General features: G+C 37.3%; 1 protein-coding gene across 2 annotated transcripts in view; it reads right to left on the bottom strand.

Moving 5' to 3' along the window:
* The window catches only part of MAPK11 (mitogen-activated protein kinase 11), a 32,551-nt gene that overhangs the window by 1,024 nt on the left and 16,852 nt on the right, over positions 1 to 14,675 (bottom strand). For both annotated transcript variants that reach the window (XM_042792726.1, XM_042792728.1), the window contains exons 5-11: positions 12,767 to 12,796; positions 12,585 to 12,632; positions 10,012 to 10,126; positions 9,817 to 9,888; positions 8,151 to 8,230; positions 4,509 to 4,587; positions 2,926 to 3,099 (exon numbers count right to left, since the gene is read on the bottom strand). In XM_042792726.1, coding sequence (XP_042648660.1) covers positions 2,926 to 3,099; positions 4,509 to 4,587; positions 8,151 to 8,230; positions 9,817 to 9,888; positions 10,012 to 10,126; positions 12,585 to 12,632; positions 12,767 to 12,796 — 598 coding nt within the window. The remainder of the gene's footprint in view (positions 1 to 2,925; positions 3,100 to 4,508; positions 4,588 to 8,150; positions 8,231 to 9,816; positions 9,889 to 10,011; positions 10,127 to 12,584; positions 12,633 to 12,766; positions 12,797 to 14,675) is intronic.

Genomic DNA, 14,675 nt, shown 5'->3' with positions numbered 1-14,675 from the left:
AACAGGTTTTTAAATGCACACTTTTAACTGTGAAGAATGCTCTTTATCATCTCTCAATCAATTGCCTTCAACATAAATCACTTGCAATTCTGTGCTAATGTCTTGGTATCTAAGTTTGTGGGGTTTTTTATTTTATGTTTTATTGTAACTAACTTAATTCTAAGGTCCTCTGAAAAAAAAATATTTTGTCTTAGAAGCATGTAGCAGTTCTATTTTCATTAAGAAGGGCTTATCTAGAAACATTGATTCCCTGCTATTCTACCCTGCTTTAGGAATAGCCTAAATACCCTGCTTTAGGAATAGGAGTATCTTTTCATGTTGCCAGTCAACATCCTGATTTGTGCATGGAATATATCATCAGTGGCTACCCCCTATGTATTTTTTCAAGTTAGATATTGCATTTGAAGGACCATGTACTTTTCACACACGGCTAACAATGCATTACTTCAGGTTCTGTTTATCAAACAGTGATGTTTGTTTAAATCACATCAAGCTTGTGCCTATTAACTTGTTTATTAAACAGATCTGTCTGAGACAGCTGCTACACCAGCAAGTGGACTTAACACTCCTCCAAAAAGTATGTAAAAATCTTTGGGCTGCACCTTGCTTATGCTCTGGTTGTGTTATTCTGTAGCATGGTGTACGGTGACCAGTGTGCCAGCTTCAGTGAAGGATTTCGCTGAAAGAACTTCTCTGTGCAGAAGCCCTGAGGCGGAAGGGTTCGTTAGATGATTCTTTCAGTGACTGACTTGCAGCTATTAAGTAGTATCTGGTCACAGGCAGCCCTGAACTTGGAGGAAGCCAGTGTTCTCACAAATTGCACACCTGGAACTATATTAGAAATTATTCCTCCTGGCTGCGCACTGTATGTTTATGCAGCTCCTTACCCAGCCAGTTCTCATGCCACCTATTCAGCAGGGTACAGATGTTACGCTGAGATCTGTGCAACTGCAGCAACAGTTAAGGAGAGTGCATAGCATTCAACTCTGAATAGCCTACTCTTGGCCTCTAAAATTTTGAAATACTTTCTAACTGATTAAACATGTCAGAGAGAAATCTATGAGCTTGGGCTGCAAGCCTCAGCAGTGTGCAGAGGAGACCAAGGAAACTCTTAAATGTATAATGCGCAAGACAAACTATCTGAAATCTCTTTCTGCTTTGGTGCTCAGTCCCTCTTGGGATTAAGCACCACTGATTTTTTAATTTGAAAGAAAAAGAGGAGAAATAATACACCATTGACATCTTGAGAAACTGGGTCAATATTTCATCAACAATACAAATGTTTTATGCAAATAGTCACCTTTATGTCATCTTACTTAAATGTGGCACATACTGTAGTTGAAAATAAAAAGCTTAGTCCCTAAGACAAAAATATGGCCAGAAGGAAGATCTGCATGTCCTGTGCTTGAGATTTTTGTCTCAGGCCTTTTTTTAACACTGTATAAAGAAGGAATTTGACCTATAGTTACAGCAAGGACAGTGATGTAGAAAAATATGATACTGTCCTTCCTAGAGAATTCACCTCCACATTCTCATTTCAGTTCAGAAAGTGTTAAGCTAAGATTGTTCCTGAAATAATTACAATGGAGTTTCATCACAAACAGAAATCAGCTTCATGACTCGGAAATTGTTAAACTTTCCTGTTAAATATTCAGTCAACTGAAAAAGAAGCAGAAAACAAATCATCCACTCATAAGTACAGCAGCAAATTGAACATGCCTCTCAATAAACAAGACATATGGGCAGTGCTGTATGCTGCCAGGTTTTGCAGAGGAGAGAGCATGTGTAAGGAGTAAGCGTTACCAGTCAATCCTTGTTTTTACAGACACAGTAGGCCTCTAGAAAACCCTTTTTCAGGGCTCTAGGAGGTTGCTTTATTGTAGAGAAACCCATAACCCCACTCCCATATTTCTTTAAGATGTATTTGCTGTAGTCAGTCTGCTCGTCTCCCCTGCAATGCCCAAGATGAAACATGGCACAAGTGGGAGGGCATGAGTAACATATGGGAGGTCAGTATTTTTCATCATAAACCTGCTCACTACGCCAATACATTTTTATCAAACCTTTCTGGAGTAAAAGTTCTAGAATATATAAAAAGAAAGAGAAGAACATTTATTTTATAGAGTACATATTTCATCTTAAGCCAAGGAAGGGACTTTATTGATAAACAGGGACAATTAGTTTCCTAGAACATTAGTCTCAATTTAAAATGTCTAGTAAGGAATTTAAGCATAATATGTCCTCATTAAACAATGATGAAATTGGACTGTACTTTTCAGTGTACCTGCAGACATACTGTTTAGCCATCTTACTTCCGTGATACTGTACTGCAGTATGCTCATGATGCAAGCATGGGATTGACTAATAAAAAAATGTTATTGCAGTATTTCTCAAGGATGGGCTTTGGGGTGTCACTCTCAAGTAAAATCATCAACTCTCATCTCAAACAGTATCAATAACATGGCTTATCTATTAATCCTAATTATTTAGCTATCTAAAGAATTATTAACAAAATGCACATCTATGTGCAAAATATTAATTTCTAGTTCTGAACAAAGCTGGACCAGAATCCCAAATAGCATCACTTGCCCTAGGACAGTTACTTCAGCTGAGGATCTGACCTAGAAAACTAGAAGCAAGACAGAACACGTGGCTACCTGGTAATTAGCATCAGCTTTTTGTTAAGATTAAACTTGCAATAGGGAATCTCATGAGGAGATGATATAATGGGGGAAGGGAGCAAAATCCAGAGAGGAAACACAACCTGTTCCACCTCTCCACTCCCACAAGCACACATGTGGACTTATTTTTTTTTCCTTGGGGTGTAAGAGTTCACACTGCTCTGGTTAGAAACAGAGGAAAACTGTTATTTATGTAAGGTTTTGTTCTGTTGCATGTATTCACTGCTGTGTGCAATTCTGTTACCTTTCCATTCATCTATGGTTCGCTCCTTATTCTCTATTGACTCATCATACAGCTCGGCCTCAGGTTCATCATCTGGATCATGATACTGTACAAAGTATGGATGGGCAAGTGCTTCTGAGGCTGTAATTCTTTTATCGCTGTCTAATATAAGCATCTTCTCAAGAAGATCTACAGCTAAGGGAAAAAGTGAAACACGTTTCAAAGCCAGAAGAGATCATCTAGAAATAAAAGAGAAGGCAACTGCTTACACACAATCTCTTCCCACTCACCTTAAAACATGGTTAACATTATTGGCAAACCCACACAATTTAGGCAATATAACAAAAAAGTTTTGAAGATTTTATACAGAAAGTACAATTTTCAGAGCTGAAGGAAGCTTATGATTTGGTTGTGGTATGCACAAATGTTCATTATAGTCTATTTGATATCTGATTCACCTCTTCAGACACCCAAGGCCTTCATTCTGAAAAGATCTCTGTGTGCTTAAAAGCTAAAGATCCTGTGTTGTGCATCATGTGCTTAACTTGGTCCTGATCAGTGCAAACCTGGGTAACTTAAAACTATGGATGTGAGATTAGGCTTTTAATTAGCTGCACCGATGAAATCATCAGATGAAAACCCCAAAGCAATTTTACAGGACCCAATATAAAGAAAATATATTTGAAGTTGACAGTTGCAGAATATTAGAAATGAGAGAGATCTGCAAGGCTGAAATTGGTTTTCTATGGAAAGTTCATCATAGCTATTTAAAATACTATATAAAAATGATTTGCAGTGCTTTCACATAAGCACTGTCATTAATTTGCTTTTATGATATTAATATGTAGCATGCTCTGATGCACCTCTTGGAAATAAATCCCATTTTTAATAAGAAAGTGTTCACAGCTACTTGTATTTGTAAAAATAAAATTGTCTCTTAATGCACAGAACAAATGCAGAACATATTACTTAACATATAACTCATATTACTTCCCTATATACAATGTTTTAATGTGCACTTGATAGAACTGACCAGGCACTGTAGTAAGATGACTCCAGTAACTCAAACGTCTCCTTTGCCATGTCACAAGAAAGGGTTCACAGAAACATCTCTTTTGCACGGGCAGAACCAATTGGTTAAACATAAAAACAATTGTGCAGGATCAGACCAAAGGTCTGTCTAGCCCAGTATCCTGTATCCAACAATGGCGCATGTATTCCTAGGAAATAATACTCAAAAGGGTCATTCAAACAGCTGTACTTCCTGGTATATTCTTCTGCTTGCCAGCAATTTACAGCTCATGGCTTTCCTGAGCCAGAAGTGATGTCTCTAGTCTAGACCCCATGACATTTTTATTTATTCCTGGTATATATAGCTGGATTTTGCTTTTTATCCACAGACTATTTTCCTTTAGGAGGTTCCCATCATCTCTACCATAAAGAAAAGACACAGACTTCATGAAGGGGAAATAGTCTCAGAATGAAAGGTTAAGTAATGCTCTTCTCACTCATCTGATCATTATTTTATGGGAACATATAGCAGAGGAAGGCTTGAGTTCCTACGTTAGTGAAAGATTTAATCTGTATCAGTGTGACTTTCTTACCTAATGGATTGGCACCACGAAATACTGCTTTCAAATCCTGTTGCGGCATATGTGGAAGAGATTCGATGTATTTTCTTGCCTAGGAATAAATCAATATATATACCACACGCACAGAGGTTAAATTTTGCCCAACAGTAACCGTATCAACTCTAAAAAAACAGACGTAATATTTTCCATGTTTCTTCTAGATGGGAAACCTTCACATAAAATCATAACGTATGATTTTGTTTTAAGCAGTCACTCCTGTATATTGCACAATAAGCAAGAGAGTTTTAAACAGTTATATCTTCCTTTAAGGGTTACATGTTAGCACTTATGTTTTCACCTACTAGTTCATTGCAGTATATCCTCAGGGAACACATGCATGTAACATTCATTCAGAAATTGCAACCTAAATCATCTTTCAGTTACCCTCAGTGAAGTGGTATAACCCCATCTGCAACCTTCCCCTCCCCTCTCCTCTGTCGAACAGTAGTTTTGCTAACCAAAGAACAAATCCTGACACTGCCAGGGTGCAGGATCTTCAGATGTTTAACAGAATTTATAGCTTGCCTTGTCACCGTGGCTGTGAAAAGTTCACCCAAACTCAGCTAGGAAAAGTCTACCCACATATCAGACTCACAGATGTCATTGTGGAGCCTGGCATTACATGACCTATGAATTCCTGGGCTGAGGTAGATTGGTCAGCAAGAAAAGAGGTTGAATTCTGGTCTGAAGGGCTGGGATCAGACAGAACAGGGAATTCTGAAGTGGAACAGTTAAAGAAGTAGCAAATGGTTGTCCCCAAATCTGTAAAAAACCCAGGTGGTCTTTGAAAAAAAACTTAATCCTTTTAAAACATGTTTGTGTTATAGGGACATCTCCCTGCACACTTAGCAATCCTGTTAGAATGAGACTATCTGCAGGAAGCTAACTAAGCATCCTTGGCCTACTGAAGACAGCAAAGCAAATAAAGTTGTTTATACTAAGCAGCTCCATGGTTTCGAGTGAGGTATCAGATTGATAACTGTAGCACTGTCTTCTGGACTATCATAAAACAACTGTAAAATACTCTGACATATCATCTGCGCAATTCTACAACCACACCTGAGAAACAGATCCTGTACCCTACATTGTTCTCTCTGCCATCATCTTAATTCTGCAGCTACAATGAACTGATCCAAAGGTATTTTAAACCATTACATAGTACAGTCTCTTTTCAAACTGTGTTCTAATATAACGAGGCAGATGTATTTATTTTTTCTGCTTCTTGTAAGATGTAAGCGTACTCTATCGAAACTCTAGACTACCATTAGTGATATATTTCAGAGTCTTACTAAAAGAAGCAAGCTTTCATGTGTTATGTCTCCAACCTGTTAAAACTATATTAGCATTTTCCCTTTTTATTATGGGGGCTGACAGCAATTATTTCTAAAGGGATGATTTCTTCTTAGCAGCTGTAGTGAGTCATGCAGTCAATGATGTTTAAAGACTAGTCAAAGACAGGCTCCACTTCACCTACTGTATGTCCCTAAAGTTCATAAAGGCAGCAAACTCCTGCTGGAAGGTCAGGGTGTGCAGCTCCTATCAGGAGTTAAGTCTTCCAGGGCATTAGCTTATACATATGTACAAACAGCAGAGCAAAGAGAGCTGTCACACATTCTTGCATGGAAGCTATGGACCACGGTAGAAACAAGAAGTAAAATTATCTTACGACAAACATCTGTGGATTTTTGGATTATTTGTTTCTGTACGGACATCAGCTAACATCACTAATCTGAACATGACTGAACAAGATACAGTAAAAATTAACCCCAGCCTTCCTCTGCAGTCCTTTGAAATCAACACAGACCTATTGAAGTATACGTCCCAACCTGTCCCCTCTGCTTACATATTTACCACCGAAACCTAACCAGTAGAATCCAGACATTTAAGTTATTCTGAAAGTTATGAAATTTAAACCCATATTAACATTCTGACAAAACAGCTCAGTAACTTGTGTTGAAACATCACATGAGGTTGATGTTTTAGTTTCCGGTTCTTTAATCCTCTACTTATAACTGAAAACAGGCTTGGCACTTCAGAAAACCTCTGACCTTGCTGTTAGAGGAATGGAAAAAACTGTCCAGGACTGCAAGCTGCATTAAGAAATATCTAAACAATAAAGCCAAACTACAAGGCAACAAAGAACTAGAATGAAGGAATAGAATAGACACTCCCTTGCAAGAGGTAAGTACCTCCAAGCAAGGTGCGCATCTCCTTTGCCACTGCTCCTCTAACCAGGTAGCAGTAGCCCAGAGATGACCTAGCAGCACTCCTATTCATTAACTTGGTTTTTGTGTTCTCCCTATGCTCTAAAGGTATAATTAGCCTCAGTAAAACAGTTTCTCTGTTGCTGACTGAGGTATGCTCTGAAACACAAAAAAATAAAGACAAAAGCAGATACTATCTCCAGTAGGTATTTAAGGTGCTTAATCTTATAATCAAAAATCTCACAAACTGACTAGTTGTGGGTAAATCACACATTTGTATACACTACTCTGAACACGTTACTGCAAAACCTGCAGGACCTTAATAACACATCAAAGCTATGCAAGGACCTATTCTTAGGACAGCCCAGTCTGAGATCTGCTGGTTGATCCAGTCCCTGGTACAAGGACGGCTCCTCCTCCCGCCCTGGCCAGTCCCAGGTGCTGGGTACCCACAAACTATGGGGCTGTGCCTTGACCTGCCCCAAGGTTTCATTATGCTTGCGCCTTCCAGAAATACAGTGCTGCTCTGGCTCTCCTACTGCTCCTGCTTACTTAATCCACTAGTGTATTCATTAGTAAATTCAAAGAAAACCCATCAATATACACAGAATCTGAAAAACAGCCATCAGTATTAGTCTGAGGTGTATACAGAAAAGGTTTCAGAAAACAGCTTTGGCTTAGGAGGTATATGTGTGCTGTTTATCTGTTTTTTTTTTATACAGTGCCTATCACCTGCCTTGATCAATCAATACCATATCTCATTCTGCAGCTGGATACCCAGGGTTATTGCTTAAAGTGAATCCTTTAAGTGTAGCTTTAGCAGAGAAACAAAGTGAAGATTGTTCATTTATTAGATTACTATTTTAAAGTCATATGAAGAGTTAAAAGTCACACCATTAATTACAGATACTATCATGAAAGTGGACCTCAGACAAGCATTCAGAAACATGAACAAATATGAATTTCAAATTAGGGATCCAAATAAGAGCACTCATGCAGAACACACGTTATTTGATTCCGATATCTCTGTTTAGATCCTTTACAATAGAAAGCATAAAAATTAAAGAGACATCAGATTTAATAATAAAAATATAATGCCCTGAGCTGAGCATGAGTTTGAATTTTTTTATTATAAGTATAACAACAAAATAAAAGATCATCAGGACCAATTGCAAAACTCCTTTCTAAAACTGAGTACCTCAGAACAAGTATAAAAATTAATCTGATAGTCGAGGCATCTAAAAATAATATTTTTTGAATGGTGGTATTCTAGCAGCAAAAAAGAGACCACTTTAAAGTGTTTGCTCATTTCCAAATCAGAGTATCTGTGTAAGACAACCGGTGGCATGTGATGCCAATTAGAGAAAAGAATGACAGAAAGTCAGTTAACTGAATCAAGCTGCGAACTCACGTGTTCTGATGATATCTTCTTCAGAAGTTCAGAACTGGGTGTCCCCACAACTTCCATTATTCTCTTTAGTTGATCAATATCTGCATTATTTCAGGGAAATAAACAGCACAGGGTCCTCCTGTGTTTAAACAATTAATGAGCTTTCATGCAGATAGTTAAGATGTTTAAAACCATTCAGCAAGACAATTCCACTGTAGTACATGGAACGATATCAATTCGTATCTGTTTAAAACTAGTCCTAGAGAATCAAATTCTCTATTGTACTATATGAATCTGTCAGGTGTGCCTGGAAAAGAGAAAGGTGTGTGCAAAATATTGCTTTCCTGTTCTAGTTGCCATAAACTTAATTTTAAAAGCACATTTATGGTTCAGTGATCTGAGAGATTTCTGAAGAACAATCTAGTACGATGCAACACATAGGGCTAGATTACTAATCTGAGGACTGGTAAGGGAAAAATTCTCATTTGGCAGCTTTAAGAATCCGTTTTAAACCTTGAAAATGTTCAATTTTTCATTGCCATATATAATCTGTAAAGTATATTACACTTTCCCTAGACACTCAAGGTTATTTTACAGCTTTACTTAAACTAATGTAATCACATAATTGTAGGCAATATTTTGTAACAGCAAAAAAAAAATCTTATTTCTTGAAAACTAGATGTATTGATTTTTTCAAACACCACATATCACATAATCACAGTCTGAAGCACAGTCATCATCCAGATGATGAACATCTGGACAATGCCTGTGGCTACAATAGAGCCTAATGATGCTGAGCACAATAGAAAGGTCAGCGGAGAGACTTGGTCTCCCAGCTCTCTTAACAGTTTTTCAGGCAATTCTAATGTCAGGTTGTTTTGCACCTGGCAATGGCTTAGTTTTAGCAGAAGCGTTTTCTTTTTGAGGAGTTTCAGAGAAGTGAGAAATGTCAATATTCAGTACAGAAGAATGTGCCTTTGTTTCTCATATTAAAAGCTTTCCTCCTCTGCTGCAGTTATTTCCTCGTTCCTCATTATGTGTTTTTCTTCAGTTTTCTTTTATTATTTTATTGCTCTCCTCAGCAACGGTTCCTTTTTTCCTCCTGGCAGCGCAGGAAACATCAGTGGAAATGCCTGATGCTCCAGCAGGGACCACAGCACAGCGCTGAAGAAAAGAGAGGGTTTTGTTGCTCCTGTGGCATTTCTGGAACTGCTGGCTTTTTTTTATATCAGGACACAATACGCCTATTAATTCACTTATTATTTAAAAGTTAATATATTTGTTTTTTAGGAACTTCCAGCCTAAAAGCAGTTTTATTATTTAAAATTATATTAGCTGATCAAAAAATAGTGCCTTCAGCTTCAGTTTTAATGTATGTTATTTCAGTAAGATACACACATGGAAGAAATCTGCTCTGTTGTAACTAGGCTATTATTTACATACCGATATACAACAAAGAATAAATGTAACTTATTGTTGTTTAGAAACATCTGTTACTGTTTATTTCCTACCTGTGGGTCTCATATTCATCTGTCACATACACTAAACTGAAAGATTAGCGAAAATTGTTTACTGTTTTAGATGTTTGTTACCTCAAAGCCATTTCCATGGAAACACTCAAGTCATTAGAAAAAAAAGGAAGAATTAGAGAGTATTTTTATAACTTAATGTTTTATGTTAAGGATACAATCATTTCCTGGAAATAAGGCCTTCCCTTTCAATAGCTCTGCCATGATGCATCCAACTGACCAGATGTCAACTGCCAAAAAATGGAGAGAGAAATGTGTACGATGAATCAAAGAGATCCTTAAACAGAGTTGCCTCTTATTTTAAAACCATCACTATATACAGCTGTAGCAAAATGCAGATCTTCACATTTTACCTGTTTGATTGTAGTGCATCCAGTTTAACATAATTTCTGGAGCTCTGTACCATCTTGTTGCAACATATCCGGTCATTTCATCATCAGTTTGTCGAGCTAAACCAAAGTCTAAAATCTACAGAATAAAAATAAAATGAAATATACTAATTTAAAAAAATCCCTCCTCACTTTTGTTATAGGTACTGATTTTCCCCTTTACGCATCTCTCAGTTTAACCACAGTCCCTCACTATTGGTGAAGTGAAACTGCAACACTGAGGACAAGCTCATCTGCTCTCCCTGCTGTATCCCTGCAGCCTATGGGTCTGCATAAAGATGCTTCCACTGCGATGAGCCTGGCTCTTTGTCCTCTAAGGCAAGCTTTACATTTTGCCTGAAGTTCAATTTTCCACTGACATTCGTTTGCTAAAAATAAGCACTGTTGCAATAAAAAAATGAAACGCTACCAACTGAGAACGCTTGTGTAAAATACCAATGGCAAGTGCCACTGGCCATTTAGACATTTAAAGACCACAAAAGCTGATCGTAAATCTGTAGAATTTCTCTTGTTTCCCTCTCATATCTAAGCATTTACCCAAATCACACATCATTCCGATGCCACTAGGAGAGAAACATATATCCTGCATAACAAGGTAGATTTAAATCACACACCATCTGTTTTCAGTAGAACTCTCCCACTGAACAACAAAGGAGCTCTGTTTAGGTACACATATTACTCATAGACTTGATGGCAAAATGTTCCCCTCCATATGCTCTCCTCTGTTAAGTTTACATTGACGGGAAGTTTTTTCAATTAATTTTTTCTTGCTCATTTCTTTGCTTTGTATTTTTTGATTAGTCTATGTCCCACTAATTATGGAGCTAAAAGGCATCTCTAACACTAAGAGAGTCTGTTGTGAAAGGGTACCATCTGAGCCTCAGTGATGTGTTAAGTCAGTTATCTGAGCTAGTTAGCATCTCTTCAAATAGAAACGTGAACTAAGATCAGTGGCAACCTCCCATGATGAGATTCAGGATTATTTATTAAGCTGATGGCTTTTAATTGGGAGTAAGAAAATTTTAAGAGTATCATTTCAAATTCCTCAGTTATAATCCAATTAAAAAAACATAAAAAGCCTAAAGAAAAATATTAAGATATAAATAACACAGTTGCATCTCTACTTCTAATATACTTTAAAAGAATTATTTATTTCTTAAATAAGAAAAAATAAAAGCATGAGGCGAACAAGGCATGAATAATGGTGTGAAAAATAATGCCCTTATTTTTATAAGGGTTTCAGCAATATTTTTCTTTAATAGCTGATCACTTCTATCAAACGCGTACACACACATTTTCCTTCTTTTTACTTCTAGTTCCTTTTTGTTTGTATCTGGAAATATCCACTAGTTTGTTCTACCAGAAAATAATTTGGTATCAGAGGAAGCAGAGTTATAAATATAAACAAAAGAAAGAGCAGTGTAATGAATGTTAGACAAGGGAGGTGCATAGATACCATAATAATAGAAAAAAAGATTAAAAGTTTCCTTTACTTACAAAGATACAGCACACATTTTAGAGTGCATGATCAGACCCAGATGACCCATAACATTTCACAGATGCTGAACATACATGCACAAAGACATTGAAGGAATAATCATGAAACTTGCTGAGCATCTGCAAGTGTAACTAAACCAAACAGCAACTACAATTTCTCACCACAGATCCTGATTAGAGCGAGAACCTAACTACACTTCTCTTATTCACTATTGTGACTTTTTGCTGTTCTTGTAGTATTTGGAATCTTTTCTTAAATCCCCCACAGCTGGAATAAAGTGATTACATCAGAGTCTCAGCCATAGGGAGAAAGATGTTTCTGGCTGTCAGAGAAATGCTAAACTTCTCATTCATAGGCTTAAAGGCTTAGAAAGCTAGAAGACATCTTTTCCTTCTCCAGTCTCATGCTTATTATGTAATACCATATCACACAGATACACAAAGATATGTATTTATATAGATGTGTACATTAAAATAGCACTTGAGAAGTGTGGATTACAGGGTACTTTTTGGCTGTTTGTGTTTTTTTTTTTTTTTTTTTTTTTTTTTTTTTTTTTTTTTTTTTTTTTTTTTACTGCCTGTAACTGGTAACATAACTGGTAATACTGTTTTTTTTTTGTTATGTTATATAACTTTTTTTCATATAATTATTTAATTTAGCCGGTATATTCTATAGATAAAAAAACGAAAGTTGTTAAAAGGCTTCATCTAAACATGGCAGATGCAGATACACATGCTAGGTCAAACTTTTAAGATATATTCCATATATCACACATGGGCCAAATTATTAGCCTATGTTTCTTTCATCTGTGAGGAAGTAGGGATGAACATTCTGCAAAGATACTTGTGTTCATACCAAATTAACATTTGGGAGAAAACACATGCTCATGGAAATGGTTTTTCTATGCCAGGGGAGCAACAGTACCAAACAGCTGAAATTACTGGAATCAGAAATAAAAATGGTAGCTAATGTTTTCTCAGAACACTGTTAATCTTGTGAGCTTTGACAACATTCTCCATTACAACAGCACGATACCTACCCTCAATTCACAGTCTTCATTTACAGCTAGGTTACTGGGCTTCAGGTCCTGTAGCAGAACAGAGGGAGTCAGTCAAGTATGATTTTAACCTTTTTAAGTGTATTATAACTATGTCTTAGTAACACATTTGGTGCAGAGGGACACACTCCATTCATTTTTGTTATCGCAATGAGTGAACTCACCCGATGGATGATTCCAGCTGAGTGAATATACTGTGAAACAAAAAGGAAAAAAAAAAGGTAAGATTTGAAGTTAGAGGTGAAGGAAGATGTAAAGTCACTTGTCTTTAACTTTTCGCTTCTGAGACTGATTGTTTTATGTACAGAAAAGACGTCACACTACATTTTCAGATCAAAGGGTGGTATGACAAACTTCAAAGCCTCCTTGTTTTGTCTTATCTAGAGCTGGGTATTTCAGGAAAAGTAACTATGAAGACTAGATTCTACCATAAAAGATAGCACTTGCAGTGATTCTTCTGTTGAAAGTTTCTTACCGATTTGGAATTTGTTCCAGTCTTATCTGGATGTCCATGCTGAGTAGCTAGCTGGTGGCTCAGTGCAGTCAGTGGCCTAGGGACTGGTATGGTTGACTCCTAGATGGTGTAAGTCAGCCTCCCATACTGTGAGTGCTGAATGTGGGCGAGAGATACTCAGACCCTGGGACAGCTTAGTGACCAAAATACTGACCTAAGCCACAGTATTACTTCTGGTCCTCTTTCAAAGCAGGGGCCCCAAAGCAGTATTTCAGTGGCTATTTAGTGTCTCTGCTATTTTCAATAACACATTAAAACTCAAAAATTGAAAAAAGCTTGCTCTGTAATTGCATATTGTTCACTTGTTAGGATTAACAGCCAATTTATCTATGACCTTACTGACTAGGATCAGCAAGACCCTGAAAATGTTCTAATCTCTACAGGTCAAATAATATTCTTGTTTAGGAGCAGAGATTTCATGCAAAATCTGTATATCAACTGGGAAAACCCAAAGAAAAAACAAGGCCATTCTTCTTCTTCCAGACCTACACATGGTTTATCAGAAGAGCATGGCCACCCCTGAGTGCTCCTCAACACCTGTGAGCAGCTTAATGAGGAGGAAACCAAACCACTGCTTGTGACAGAAGGAGCTGTGTCCCTGCTCTGCTGAGACAACAACAGCTCCTCTCCTCTCAGTGCCACCAAGCAGTCCCTTGCCAGCCAGCTCAGGAGCCTGCCAAGCTATGCAGCTCCATGTTAATGCTTCGTCTGCTCAGACAGCTTCTGCAGGGCACGAAGCCTGTGCTCAATACTGCTGAACACATCTACCAGTGAGCCCAAAGCTTACTCGAGTATGCGAGTACAGGTTGTAATGACTCCAGCATTGATATAAACAAGGAGTTATATATGATCAAATGTTCTTCGACTAATGAGACATCGGAATTTCCATTCCGGAAGAGATGAGCCACCACCAACCCCTCCCATCTGAAACAGAGCCAGAAATGCACCTGAGTGCATTTCTGAAATTAATATTCACTTTAGAGCACAACTCGTCCTATTATTTAGCTCTGACACAACATACTTATATTCAAAACGCCAAACTGGATAATTAACTCCATAATCCATCTTCCTAATTAAGCTATTAACTTAAGTAAATGAGACAAAGCAATTAAGGGCTCAGTTCTGCAATTTTTATTCACTCAAATCTGCACTTAAATTGACAGAATCTGCATGCATGAATAAGAATTACTGTCTCAGGCACAAGGTGACTTGCTGAAAATCATGTAATAAGTATTTCAGAGCCAGTATTTACCATGGATTGCTGTCAAACATTCAGTTATTTTGCATGTCTAAAATATCTATTACTGTTGAGTTAGCTAGTAAAGCAGCTGACCCCTCTCTTCTTTTTGCTTATGTCTGGGAAAATCAACACTGGTCTGAGAAGATGCTTATCACCTAGTAATGGGAAGCATTTTCTACATCTTCTCCTGTTTATAGACACTTATATGCTTAATGTCATCAAAATGATACATATATTAATTATTTCAGATGAAAATTTTGCTATAGTTTCCTTGCTCATCGCCCATGTTATCTAAGTGTATAAATTTTCACTGATACGA

This window comes from Tyto alba, unplaced genomic scaffold (genome assembly GCF_018691265.1).
Source record: "Tyto alba isolate M040663 unplaced genomic scaffold, T.alba_DEE_v4.0 Super-Scaffold_2, whole genome shotgun sequence".
Taxonomy (NCBI): Eukaryota; Metazoa; Chordata; class Aves; order Strigiformes; family Tytonidae; genus Tyto; species Tyto alba.
The sequence above is the reverse complement of the archived record's forward strand: the minus strand, read 5'-3'. Positions and strand labels throughout refer to the sequence as shown.